Source organism: Stenella coeruleoalba, assembly GCF_951394435.1.
Source record: "Stenella coeruleoalba genome assembly, chromosome: 15".
NCBI classification, from domain to species: Eukaryota; Metazoa; Chordata; class Mammalia; order Artiodactyla; family Delphinidae; genus Stenella; species Stenella coeruleoalba.
Genome location: NC_137161.1, coordinates 21,127,693 through 21,141,545, shown reverse-complemented (window position 1 = coordinate 21,141,545; position 13,853 = coordinate 21,127,693). Strand labels below are relative to the sequence as shown.

The window sequence follows — 13,853 nt, the reverse complement described above, 5'->3', positions numbered from 1 at the left end:
ATGGGGACCTCGGCTGGGGCCCTGTCCTCCCTCCTGCTGGGAATACTGCTCACATCCACCCCGGGGGCCCTGGGTGCCAACCCTGGCCTGGTCGCCAGGATCACCGACAAGGGCCTGGAGTATGGTAAGGAGCTGTGGTTGTTGGCTGGACTTGGCTGACCCGCTTGGCCCCAGGCGGCGCTGGGTACGGCGGGGGACACAGAGGGGACTCTCTCCCTTGGGGTGGTGCAGGCTTCCCAGCCAGGCAAACCTGGCTCGGGTTCTGGCCTCGTCACCCAACCCCTGGGCCACTTGGGCACGTTACTAGTCTTAGCTGGGTTCCCCACTAGCCAACAGAGATAAAAATTTGGGTGCGAGTAGTTGATTTGGGAGATGATTCCGGGAAACACTGTAAGAGAGTAGTGATGTGAGATGAGAAAGGCAAGGTGGCCAGGAGAGGCGTATCATTAAACCAGCTACCGCCTCAGTGATGGGAACAGTTCCGCTGGAAAATTTTTGCTTGAGTTTGAAAACATATGCCTTAAAACTAGATGTCAAGGACTTCCCTGGCAGTCCAGTGGTTAAGACTCTGCACTTCCAGTGCAGGGGGCACAGGTTTGATCCCTGGTCGGGGAACTAAGATCCCACATGCTGTGCAGCACAGCCAAAAAATAAACAAAAAACAAAAATATATATATTAAAAAAAAAAGAAAACTAGGGGCTTCCCTGGGGGAGCAGTGGTTAAGAATCCGCCTGCCAATGCAGGGACATGGGTTCGAGCCCTGGTCCAGCAAGATCCCACATGCTGCGGAGCAACTAAGCCTGTGTGCCACAACTACTGAGCCCGCGTGCCACAACTACTGAAGCCCGCACGCCTAGAGCCCGTGCTCCGCAGCAAGAGAAGCCACCGCAATGAGAAGCCCGCCTACTGAAACGAAGAGTAGCCCCCGCTCGCGGCAACTAGAGAAAGCCCAAGTGCAGCAACGAAGACCCAACGCAGCCAATAAATAAATAAATTTTAAAAATTGATGTCAGAATGGTGGTTACCACCCGGAAGGGGCACAGGGAGCCTGCAGGGGTGCTGGGAATGAATGCCCTGCATCTTGCTCTGGGCGGTGGCTACATGGGTGCATAAACATGTAAAAATTACCTGGCAATACCTTTAAGATTAGTGCCCTTTAGGTTACACCTCTACGGATGTTATACCTCAGTTTTAAAGAATTGGAATATAGTTGATTTACAATATTGTGTTAGTTTCAGGGATACAGCAAACTGATTCAGGCTTTTTTTTTTTTTGGCAGATTATATTCCATTATAGGTTACTACAAGATACTGAATATAGTTCCCTGTGCTATACAGTAGATCCTTGTGTATCTATGTTATGTGCAGCAGTTTGTATCTGTTAATCCCATACTCCTAATTTGTCCCTCCCCCACACCTTTCATAACCATGCTGTTTTCTATGTCTGTTTGTTTCTGTTTTGTATATAGATTCATTTGTAGTATTTTTTTAAAAGATGCTAAAACAAAGCCTCAGAAATAAACTGTCCAAGGGGCAAGGGATCTAGGGTATTTATATACTGCTCCCCTCAGCACTGGATGGGGGGCTGCTCCCCACATTTATGGAGGTTCGATTGCCTTATCTGTTCACTGGGGTCATAACATTCCCTCAGGTAGAGCTGTTGGGAGCCCAGATTGGCTGGGGACAGAGAGAGGGAAATCAAGGAAGGGTTCTTGGAGGAGGTGAGGTAGAAAAGATACATTAACCAGGGACAAGAGATAGCATTTTCGCAGAGACCGGCTCATGCATTTGCTGGAGGGAGGACTGCAACGTGGTATGAGGCAGAGTCGGGGAGACCACTGGTCATCTGTGTATACACACCCTCCCTGAGGGCAGAATCCTGGGTCTCACATACCTCAGATAAACAGAAGGTCCTACTGAATGCTGTTTATACTGAAACGCTAGATCAGGCAAAATTTGCCTTTTGCTCCTTTCCGCTGTGTAAATGTAACCAGTCCTCCAGAGTTGGACATTTTGGTCCTTTCTATATACATATATATATTTTTTTTTTTTTTTTTCTTTTTTTTTTTTTCGGTACGCAGGCCTCTCACTGTTGTGGCCTCTCCCGTTGCGGAGCACAGGCTCTGGACGCGCAGGCTCAGCGGCCATGGCTCACGGGCCCAGCCGCTCCGTGGCATGTGGGATCTTCCCGGACCAGGGCATGAACCGCTGCCCCACCAGGGAAGCCCCTTTCCATACTTTCAATGACACAAACCCTGCATTTACTGAGTACCTGATGTGTCAGGCACCAAGCAAGGGTGCTTTTTTAAATAAATTAAATTTAATTAATTAATTTATTTTTTAACATCTTTACTGGAGTATAGTTGCTTTACATTGCTGTGTTAATTTCTGCTGTATAACAAAGTGAATCAGCTATACATATACATATATCTCCACATCCCCTCTCTCTTGTGTCTCCCTCTCTCCCACCCTCCCTATCCCACCCCTCTAGGTGGACACAAAGCACGAGCTGATCTCCCTGTGCTATGCGGCTGTTTCCCACTAGCTAGCTATTTTACATTTGGTAGTGTATATATGTCACTGCTACTCTCGCACTTCATCAGAGCTTCCCCTTCGCCCCCTGTGTCCTCAAGTCTGTTCTCTATGTCTGTGTCTTTATTTCTGCCCTGCAGCTGGGTTCATCAGCACCATTTTTTTAGATTCCACATATGTGTGTTATTTGTTTTTCTCTTTCTGACTTACTTCACTCTGTATGACAGACTCTAGGTCCATCCACCTCACTACAAATAACTCAATTTCGTTTCTTTTTATGGCTCAGTAATATTCCAGAGTGTATATGTGCCACATCTTCTTTATCCATTCATCTGTTGTTGGACACTTAGGTTGCTTCCATGTCCTGGCTATTGTAAATAGTGCTGCAATGAACATTGTGGTACATGACTCTTTTTGAATTATGGTTTTCTCAGGGTATATGCCCAGTAGTGGGATTGCTGGGTCATATGGTGGCTCTATTTTTAGTTTTTTAAGGAACCTCCATACTGTTCTCTATAGTGGCTGTATCAACTTACATTCCCACCAACAGTGCAGGAGTGTTCCCTTTTCTCCACACCCTCTCCAGCATTTATTGTGTGTAGATTTTTTTTGATGATGGCCATTCTGACCAGTGTGAGGTGATACCTCATTGTAGTTTTGATTTGCATTTCTCTAATGATTAGTGATGTTGAGCATCCTTTCATGTGTTTGTTGGCAATCCGTATATCTGCTTTGAAGAACTGTCTGTTTAGGTCTTCTGCCCATTTTTGGACTGGGTTGTTTGTTTTTTTGATATTGAGCTGCATGAGATGCTTGTATATTTCAGAGATTAATCCTTTGTCCATTGCTTCATTTGCAAATATTTTCTCCCATTCTGAGGGTTGTCTTTTCATCTTGTTTATGGTTTCCTTTGCTGTGCAAAAGCTTTTAAGTTTCATTAGGTCCCATTTGTTTATTTTTGTTTTTATTTCCATTTCTCTAGGAGGTGGGTCAAAAAGGATAAGCAAGGGTGCTTTTTATCCTGTCAGCCCCTTTTTGCTTTGCAATGATCTCTTTTAATTAACCCTCATGCCATCCCAATGAGGAAAGTATTATTATCATTGCTATTTGACCGACAGAGAACACCGAGGTTGAAAACTTGCTCAAGGTCACCCACCTAGAAAGGTGCCAACACCAGAATCCTAGCCCTAAAATCCTTACAGTCTATTCTACACAGGCTAGATGCCATGAAGGACAGGAAAGAGGGCCACCCTCCAAGCACACAGCACTCCTCCCTCTCAGAGCTGCTGACAAAGACATTGTGTCCTCATCCATAACATGGGCATGAACATAACTACCCCACCAGAAATGCAGTGATGCCCCTGTGTGTTTCTCTTGCTACTTGGTGCTCTAGAGGGGCTCAATAACCTGCAACTGCAATTAATGCTAATCAGGAAGTAGACCTCTTTCCCCAGGGCAGGTGGGAGCCACTGAAGTGTTTAGAGGGAGGGAGGCAGGCTGACTACGCTGACTCCCAGCTTTTTCCCATCCACAGTGGCCCAAGAGGAGCTGGTGGCTCTGCAGAGTAAACTGCATGATGTCACACTGCCCGACTTCAGCGGGGACGCCAAGATCAAATACCTCGGCAATGCGCACTATGAATTCCACAGGTGGGGCTCTGAGGTGACTGGGCAGGGGCCGGGGGGTCCAGAGAGGAAGGGAGGGAGAGCCCCAGGACTGGCTCGGGACGTCTCTGGGGCAGATGGTGGGATGGTTCCTCGCAGAATTCAGAGGGAAGTTTTGGGAGGAACTTGGGCCCCTTCATTCATTCATACAACAAATATTAATGAAGACCCGCTAGCTGTGTGACCTGAGCCTCAGCTTCCTTATCTGTAAAATGGGGATAATTTGCTGCCTCTTTGGAGTGATAATCCAGGCTCTGGCCTGGCCACTGGATGTAGCCTGGAAGGGAAGCTAGACCTTAAACATTGTTTATTAAATTTTAGATGTAGTAGCCCTCTTAGCCCTGAGGTTGGCACATCTGGAGGAGTCAGCTAAAGTTTCCTGGATGCAGTGGCATTTGAGCTGAGTCTTCAAAGGATATTTAGACCTGAGCAGCTGATGCTTTTTTAAAAAAGGGCATCAAACACTTTTTGAAGGATTGACAATGGAACGGGGGCAATTGAGCCCACAGCTCATCACGCACCTCTCTGCTCGCCACTGATGGCTTCATTCAGTCCTTTTTTTATTCAGTCCATCAGTAAACATCTATTGGGCACCTACTGTGTACCGGGCAAAGAAGATGGAACTTGACCATTCTCTTCCCACTGTTGGCTCCACGATCCACGTCATCTTGGTTTGCTTCTCTCAGCCCTTTTTTGTCTCTTCTTGAGGCTGCCTTCGGCCTCTTCTGAATCCGATTCCCCCACCTGGAGGTGTGGAGGAAAGTGATGATGGGGTGCATCTATGCACCCTGCTCAGGATCCCAGCCAGGGGCACATGAGCTCTGATCCTGACTGTGCAGCTTTGGGCAAATGCATCCCTTCTGAGAGGTTCTATGTCCCCCTCTGTAAAAAGGGAACCTGAACAGTGCTGAACCCACCTGTGAGACAAACTGACATAATGCATGTAAAGTACTTGGCATGGCCGCCTGGTCAGCGCAGGGCACACAGCAGGTACGTGTTGGGAGCCAGAAGCCTGTCTGATGCAGGCTCAGCTGGTCTAGTCCCCGTAGGATGGGGGCGAGAGCAAGACCCCTGCTGAGGCTGGACCTGCCTCTGCCTCCGGGCTGATGCCGCTTCTGTGGGTCTCTCTCCAGCCTGAACATCCACAGCTGTGAGCTGCTCGGCTCTGCTCTGAAGCCCCTCCCCAGCCACGGCCTGCATTTCTCCATCTCCGACTCCTTCATCAGAGTCAAGGGCAAGTGGAAGGTGCGCAAGCGGATACTGTAAGTTGACTCTGCTTCCAGGCCCTCGGAACCTTGGCTTTGGCTTTCATTCCACCCTTCCTGGGTCCAAGGTGTTCCTAGCTTCCCCCACAGCAGACCCCAAGGCAAGAATTCAAGTGCAAGTACTTTATCTGGGGAGCGACCTAAGGAAACATAGAGGGGGTGTGCAGAAGTGAGGTGGGGAAGAAGGAGGTCAGCTTGGCGGCTACCGGAGCTCAACCCTCCCAGGGACCCCTGGGGACAGTGTAGGCAGAGCACACCTCTGAGGTTCCCCAACCTCCTGTTTGCCATTGGTCAAGGGTAGCTCTCAGGGGCACGACCTCTCCAGCACTTTGAACTGTTCTCTGACCTCTGAGGTCCTTGGATGGAAGGTGGGTGAGTCTCCTTGGGCTGCCATAATGAGATGTCACAGACTAGGGGGTTCAACCAACAGAAATTTATTTTCTCACACTTCTGGAGGCTGCAAGTCCAAGATCAAGATGTGGGCAGGTTTAGTTTCTTCTGAGACTTCTTTCCTGGGCTTGCAGATGCCTGCTCTGTTGCCATGTCCGCACGTGGTCATCCCTCCATGAGCCAGCACCCCTGGTGCTTCTCTGTGTGTCCAAATCTCCTCTCCTTAGAATGACAGATTGGACTCTAGCCCACCCTAATGGTCTCATTTTAACTGAATCACTTTCTCAAATACAGTCACATTCTGGTTACTGAGGGACCTTCAACATTTGAATCTAGGGGGACACAGTTCAGCCCATAACAGGAGGGCAACTATGGGTGACCTGACCATATAGACACTGGAGACCTGCCCTGTCCTACACAGTAGCCTCTGGCCACATGTCCTTACTGAATACATGAAAAGTGGCTGGAACAGATGGGGATCTGTCGTAAGTGTGAAACACCATATTTGAAGATTCAGCACAAAAAAGAACATAAGAAATCTCATTAATAATTTTTACATTGATCACATGTTGAAATGATAATCATATACTATTAAAATGATTCTCACCTTTTTCCTTTTTTTAATGTGGCTGCTAGAAAGTTTTAAATTACCCACGTAGTTCACATTATATTTCTGTTGCACAGCACTGCTTTAGAAAGATGCTCAGTATATAGGTCACCTATATTTGCATATTTATTCAATTTCCATGACAGGAATGAGGCCATACTCTTCAAGATCTCTTATATGAGCATACGAAAATCTACCTCATTCTTTTTTTTTAACTTTTTTTTAAGTTTTTTTTTTTTTTGATGTGGGCCATTTTTAAAGTCTTTATTGAATTTGTTACAATACTGCTTCTCTTTTATGTTTTGGTTTTTTGGCCACGAGGCATGTGGGATCTTAGCTCCCCGACCAGGGATCAAACCAGCACCCCCTGCACTGGAAGGGGAAGTCTTAACCACTGGACCACCAGGGAAGTCCCTGTAATATTTTCATTGAGGTGAAATTCACATAATATGAAATTAACCATTTTAAAGTATACAATTCAGTGGCATCTAGTACATTCACAACGTTGTGCAACCACCACCTCTACCTAGTCCCACAATATTTCCATCACCCCAAAAGATGCTCCACACCTATTAAGCACTAACTCCCCATTTCCCCCTCCCCCAGTCCTGGGCCACCACCAACCCGCCTCTGTCTCTATGGATTTGCCAATCCGGGACATATAAATGAAATCGTATAGTATGTGACATTTTGTTTCTGGCTTTTGTCATGTAGATAATATTTTTGAGGTTTATCCACACTACAGCATGCGTCAGTGCTTTATTCTTTTGTATGGATGGGTAATATTTCACTGTATAACTAGACCACATTTGGCTTCATTCTTTTTAAAGGCTGCATAGCATAGATGCCCACAACTTATGGAACCTATCCCAACTAGTTGACATTTAAGGTTGTCTCCTCATTTCTTGCTATTACCCATGATGCTTCAGTGAGCTGCCCCACACATACATCTTGACTGGACGAGCCACAGAGTAAAGACGTAGAAGTAAAATAACTGGGCCAAAGGTTTGTGGTTAAAATCAGGATAGATCCCACCAGCTTGTGTTCTAGATGTGCTTTCCCAACCGGTGTTTTGTTTTCCCATATCTTCACAAGCACTGGGTATGAAAACTTCTAAACTTTTTATCAACCTGTTAGGTGAAAACTGACATCATTGTTATTTTCACTTTTAATAACTTCTCATGTGCTTATTTGCAATTGAACTTCCTGTTCATATCTTTGATCCCTTGTTTTTCCTTTTGTCCTTTCCTTATTTCTTTGTATAGCCTTGTTCTTTGTGTATTAAGGAAATTAACTCATATATTAGCCCACATGTCATGGAAATTAGCTCTTTGCCTGGATCAAGAAGCAATTTTTTTTTTTACTTTGCGTATGGAATTTTTTTGTTGCTGTTCACTAAAGTTTTAATTTTCAGTGCTGGCAAGTTTATCCACCATTTCCTTTAGGGCTGCTGAGACTTAGATCTAACCTAGAAAGGCTTTTGCCCATCCCTGACCATAAGTAAATGAACCCAAGCTTTCTTCTTGATCTTTTATGGTCTTATTTGTAATAAATCTTTGCTTTGTAATAAATATTTGTAATAATTTTTGTAATTAAATTTTTACTGCAGCTTCACTTATTTGGGGGTAAGAATTGAGATTTATATTTTCCCCCCAAATGGTGGCCGACCCTAGTCTAGGAATCAATTACTACTTCTCTTATCTCCTCTAGGAAACTAGATGGCTCCTTTGATGTGACAGTCAAGGGCATCACCATTTCAGTCAATCTTCTCTTGGGCAGCGACCCCTCTGGGAGACCCAAGGTCGCTGTTTCTAGCTGCAGCAGCGACATCCGTGATGTGGATGTGCACATGTCGGGAGATTTGGGGTAGGTCACCATCGGGACACTCACCAGCTTGACCCCTGGCTGCAGCCAGAGGCCCATTTAGCCCAAGGCCTGGTCACCCATAAGCATGAGGGTCCAGGCGTAATGCATGGGTATATCACGTGCACTTGGAGGTAATTCTTTGGGGGACCTGCTGAAATTAACAGAAGCAGATTTAAGCTCGGAGTACTGGTGTGCCATTGCCACCAAAAGACAAACTTCACCACCAACAGGCAAGTGCAGTCTGGCTACTGAAGAAACACGAAGGCTTTTGGCCAAAGGAGAGTTTGTGGAAAATATATAAACCCTGGAGCAAGTCTTTTCAAGTCTCAGTTTTGTTGATTAGAAAAACATGGGTTCTCCAGCCCCTCCCCCAAATCTACTGACTTTGGGGCACAGCAGGGAGCTGGGATGCCAGATGCACTGAATCAGTGAGTGTGCTGGGAACTGGGACTGCATATTCATCCCATCCAGGGTTCTGGGACACAGCAGGGGACCAGAATGGGGTGGGGAGGGCTCCCTCGGGGACTGGCCTGGCTCTCCCTCCTGCCCCACTGTCCCTGCGTTCAGTGGCACACACTGTGTTTCTCTCCCCAGGTGGCTGCTGAATCTCTTCCACCATCAGATCGAGTCCAAGTTCCGAAGAGTATTGGAGAGCAAGGTAAGAACGTCCAAGCGGCTGGCGCTGCCGAGCCACTCGAGGGGCTGGGCCCAAGTCCTTCATGGGCTCTGGTCTCGAACAGCCCTAGGGGCTGGCCCAGGCACACTTGGGCTCAAGGCCCAGAGAGGACAAATCAAGGTCATGAAGCTGGTGTGCGGCAAAGCTGGGGGCAAAATGTAGGCCTCTGGACTCCGAGTCTATCCAGTTAGACAGAAAAGGGTTAGATGCTTGGCCAAGGGGCCAAATGGGGCTGCTTGGCTTTGCTCACTGCCCGCCCCGGCCCTGCAGGCCACAAACGCAAAAAAGAAAATCAACACCTAGGTGGCTTCAGAGACCAAGCAGGAACCTTTGGGAGTGTGTGGACCAGGTGGGAGTTCTGGTTCCTACCTGGGCGATGAGCACCTGCTTTGTACGCGGAAGCAGCAACAGAGTGTCAGTTCTTCCCGTTAAAAAAATTATGTGAAATGTCCAAATTTTGGAATCTCTGGCTCAAAGAAAGAGGTTTCATGTTAACTTTCAGTTCTCGCACTCACTCACTTCACCCCAAAATCCCATTTCTGGGGTATCATATACCTGGAGCTGTGTCTGTAGCAATGACTGTGCTTGGGAAGGAGAAAGTAACAGAGGAAAAAAACAGGCGCACACACCGCTCTTGGTACAACATCTGGTTTGGCTTTGAGTGCCTCCTGGTGGTTGAAGAGAGAATAGCATGCAGACCCCACAGATTGGATGTAGCAAGCTGCCTTCTGTTCCCTGTCTTATCCTGGTGTCCTGGGGTCTAGGTGAGCTTGGGAAATATGCCAGCCTCCTTCTCAAGCACCCCATTGCCATGTTGCCATGCCTTTCTGAGTGGGACATAATATTCTTCAGTGGTTTGGATTTATACTCCCCTGTTGATGATGGAGATAATAATGATTAATAATAATAATATATAAAAATAATATCATATTACAATTAATAATAATATAATAATTATCAGGGTAATAAGTTACCCTGATAATTATTATTTTGATAAATTAATATAATTAATGTTATACAGAATGTGTCACTCTATATAACTATTCTTATTTATAATAATAATGGTGGTTATTTGTTGAGCCTGTGGTTTGGCTAAGAATAATGTACTAATCACTTCACATAGGCAATGCCGCTGGATCTTAACCACAGCCTCTGAAGGAGATACCGTTTCCCACGTTTGAGGGAGAAGGCTCTGAGCGTGGAGTAACTTGTTCGGTGGTCACCTTGTTGACAGGAGGCTAGGTCAGGATTTGAATTTCCTGGAGCTGGGAGCAGCTTGTACCAAAGGCCTTGTGGGGGCTGGTGTCTCAGGAAAGATGGAGATCTCTCTCCCCTGACCCCTGATCTTTTTTTCTTAAATTTATTTAGTTATTTATTTTGGCTGCGTTGGGTCTTTGTTGCTGTGCGTGGGCTTTCTCTAGTTGCGGTGAGCGGGAGCTACTCTTCGTTGTGGTGCGCGGGCTTCTCGTTGCAGTGGTTTCACTTGTTGCAGAGCACGGGCTCTAGGCGCACGGGCTTCAGTAGTTGTGGCACGTGGGCTCACTAGTTGTGGCTCGCGGGCTCTAGAGCGCAGGCTCGGTAGTTGTGGCACACGGGCTTAGTTGCTCAGCCGCATGTGGGATCTTCCCGGACCAGGGCTCAAACCCGTGTCCCCTGCATTGGCAGGCGGATTCTTAACCACTGCGCCACCAGGGAAGTCCTAACCCCTGATCTTTATAGGGCTTCAGAAATCTTTCTCCCGGGGCAACTAAGAGCCTGGTGCAGGACCGTTCGGCTTCCCCATTCAGGGAGGGATGTGGTATCTGACTAGCAGGGCTAAGAATAATGAGTCCTTGCTGAGTGCTTACTCTCTGGGACATACACACTCCTCTTCTTATAACCTCACCCCACCCCCGCCAAACACCCTGGAAAGCACTGGGCCTTGTCACTGTATCCTGAGGTGAGGACCCCAAAGCAGAGAGAGATTCTGCAAAGGTCACACATCCAGTGGAGGCTTGGCAGGATTTGAACCCAGGTTTTCAGACTTCCCTACTACACCCTTAACCACTGCCCCAACCTGCCTCTCTGGGAGACCTTACTGCGTGTCTGGAGCCGAAGCACCTGAAGGCCTCCCTTCCCCCATTGGGTGAGGTCGACAGAGTTTCCTGGCTCCTTTGAAACCAACCATGAAGGTTCCTCACCACCTCTTTCCTTTATTTCTGGCAGCTCCCCACTACCAAACTCTTCTCCCAGAAACTAGGCCAGCTGCAAAGGGAGGTAAAGATTTCACCCCTTGTCTGCCCAACCCCCAGCCTAGTCCTTCCCCACAACCCTGTGCCTGATTTATGCCTGCTCACCCTTTAGCTTGCCCTTCAAATGCCACCTCTTCAAGGGAGCCATCGGTGACTCCCTCACTAGGCCAGGGACCCATCCATGCTCTTGGACCCCCCTGCCCACGTGCCCCTCCCTCCACTGTATCTGTGCATCCGTTTGCACCACAGGTGATAGCTGGTTAATCAAAAGAGCTGTTTAAAGTGAGGACTCACTCATACACACCTGAACAAAGAAAATATTTACATATGAATCCAATGTTTTAAGATACAGTAAATGTAAATGCAGTTGACCCAGGCCCAGAACTGTTCTTTGCAAACAGTCTCTTGATTGGCATTGCACTGTCCTTCTTTCATTCAACAGGCATCTGCTACAAATTCCAGCTCAGATTTCTTTAACCACAATGAGAATCTAAAGACATTTGCAAAGCAATCCCAATGCAGAATCCTTCTAGATTTTTATGATTGTCTTCCTTGTAAGCTTTTCTGGTCCACACCAATTTACCAGCATTTTCTTTAAGCAACTCACCTTTCCAAAACACTTACCATAGGTTTTTGGGAATTCCCTGGTGGTCCAGTGGTTAGAACTCCGCGCTTTCACTGCCGAGGGTGTAGATTTGATCCCTGGTCAGGGCACTAAGATTCCTCAAGCCCTGAGGCATGGCCAAAAAAAAAAAAAAAAAAAGAAGAAGAAGAAGGAAAGAAAATGTAGGTTTTCATAGAAACGACTCTTGTCTCAGTCGTATTTCATGGGTTTACATAAGAAATAATTTGAGAGATTGCAATAACAAGGAAAGCAAACAGGTTAGAGAACACACATTTCCTTTTCTTGAGACGCACGCCGTTCAACTGGGGCAAAAAATTCTGAGTGCTTAGTGTGTGCGGTAGTCCGCTGGATGGGAGGGTTCAGTCTTCCATGGGCAGCAGGGGAAGTGGGGACTATTGATCAATCCAGCTAACCTGTTAAGTGATGACATTTAAGAAGTATCTGCATTAAGTATACACTTATTTGTGTGGCCATTGCTACTTATTGTCTAGTTCTGCTATTTCAACTCTAGACCCTGGGAGACCAGGGCATCCCAAAGGCAAAGGTCCTTCATGATGGAGTTTCAGGCAGTGCCTCTAGCCATGTCCCCTCATCCGCTGCGTAGGTGACTACCTAGCTCCGATTTCCAGTCCTGGGATGGACTTTGACAGGACCAGCTGGACCCTATTGGGGTCGACATGGGGGCCGACATGTTTTTGATCATTTCTACTTTCTCAGTACATCATAAGCACTTATACATTTTTGTAGAATCAATGACCAGTTAGCAAATAAGTGAAATAATGGAACTAAGGCAATTAGCACAGGGCCAGACCAAAGCCAGGGAACTCACTCAGGCTTTCTCTTCCCATATTTTTCAGATTTGCAAAATAATCCAGAACTCGGTGACCTCTGACCTACAGCCTTACCTCCAAACTCTGCCAGGTAGGACACCCCACCCATCCCTGGGATACTTGATTTTTACTAATTTTTATAAGTGCATACAGGTACCTTATAAAACCTTACATGGAAGAGAAGTGTTGAAAGTTAAAATTAAAATCCCCTTTTCTCCCCAAATTTTCTTCCAAGAGGTAACCTATTTCCTTTGAATGTTCAAATATAAATATACACATACATAAGCATATGACTATACATTCACATATGTATTCCTTTTGTTCATGAATATATGTGAATATGCATAATTATGAATATATATGTTAGTCTATAATAATAGAGACATTGTTCTTTTGTAACTTGTATACTTTGGAGATCTTTCTACATCAGCACATATAAATTGATCTCATTTTTTAAAACTTTTGTGTAGAAGTTAATACGGAGAGAAAAGTGCTCAAATCATAAGTGAAGAGTTTTTAGAAACTTTTCACGAACTGATCACATGCACGTACCAGCTTCCAGATCAATATACAGAACACGACTGGCCTTTCAGAGTCCTCCCGTGTCTCCTTCTGACACTGCCCACCCCTCAGGGTGACCAGTAACCCAGCTTCTGCTAGCAAAGATTAGCTTTGCACTTTGTACATCAATGGAACCATACAGTAGAGTCTTTTATCAAGAGCTGGAGGCTTTCTCTATTCAACTTTCTTTTTAAAGGATACACATTTTATTTATTTATTTATTTTATTTATTTATTTTTGGCTGCGTTGGATCTTTGTTGCTGCGCGCAGGCTTTCTCTAGTTGCAGCGAGCAGGGGCTACTCTTCGTTGCGGTGCACGGGTTTCTCATTTCGGTGGCTCCTCTTGTTGCGGAGCACGGGCTCTAGGCGTGTGGGTTTCAATAGTTGTGGCACGCGGGCTCAGCAGTTGTGCCGCACGGGCTTAGTTGCTCTGCGACATGTGGGATCTTCTCAGACCAGGGATCGAACCCATGTCCTCTGCACTGGCAGGCAGATTCTTAACCACTGTGCCACCAGGGAAGCCCTATTCGACTTTAAAATATGAGGTCAATCCATATTGTTGCATATCGTGAGTTCATTCTCCTTCTGTGTAATCCACCGTGTCCA

General features: G+C 46.3%; 1 protein-coding gene across 1 annotated transcript in view; it reads left to right on the top strand.

Moving 5' to 3' along the window:
• Positions 1 to 13,853, top strand: part of LBP (lipopolysaccharide binding protein) — a gene marked incomplete at its 5' end in the record, with an annotated part of 28,297 nt that continues 14,444 nt past the window's right edge. The window contains 6 exons of the mRNA XM_079944912.1: positions 1 to 124; positions 4,067 to 4,181; positions 5,330 to 5,458; positions 8,169 to 8,324; positions 8,919 to 8,982; positions 12,714 to 12,777. Coding sequence (XP_079801038.1) covers positions 1 to 124; positions 4,067 to 4,181; positions 5,330 to 5,458; positions 8,169 to 8,324; positions 8,919 to 8,982; positions 12,714 to 12,777 — 652 coding nt within the window. The remainder of the gene's footprint in view (positions 125 to 4,066; positions 4,182 to 5,329; positions 5,459 to 8,168; positions 8,325 to 8,918; positions 8,983 to 12,713; positions 12,778 to 13,853) is intronic.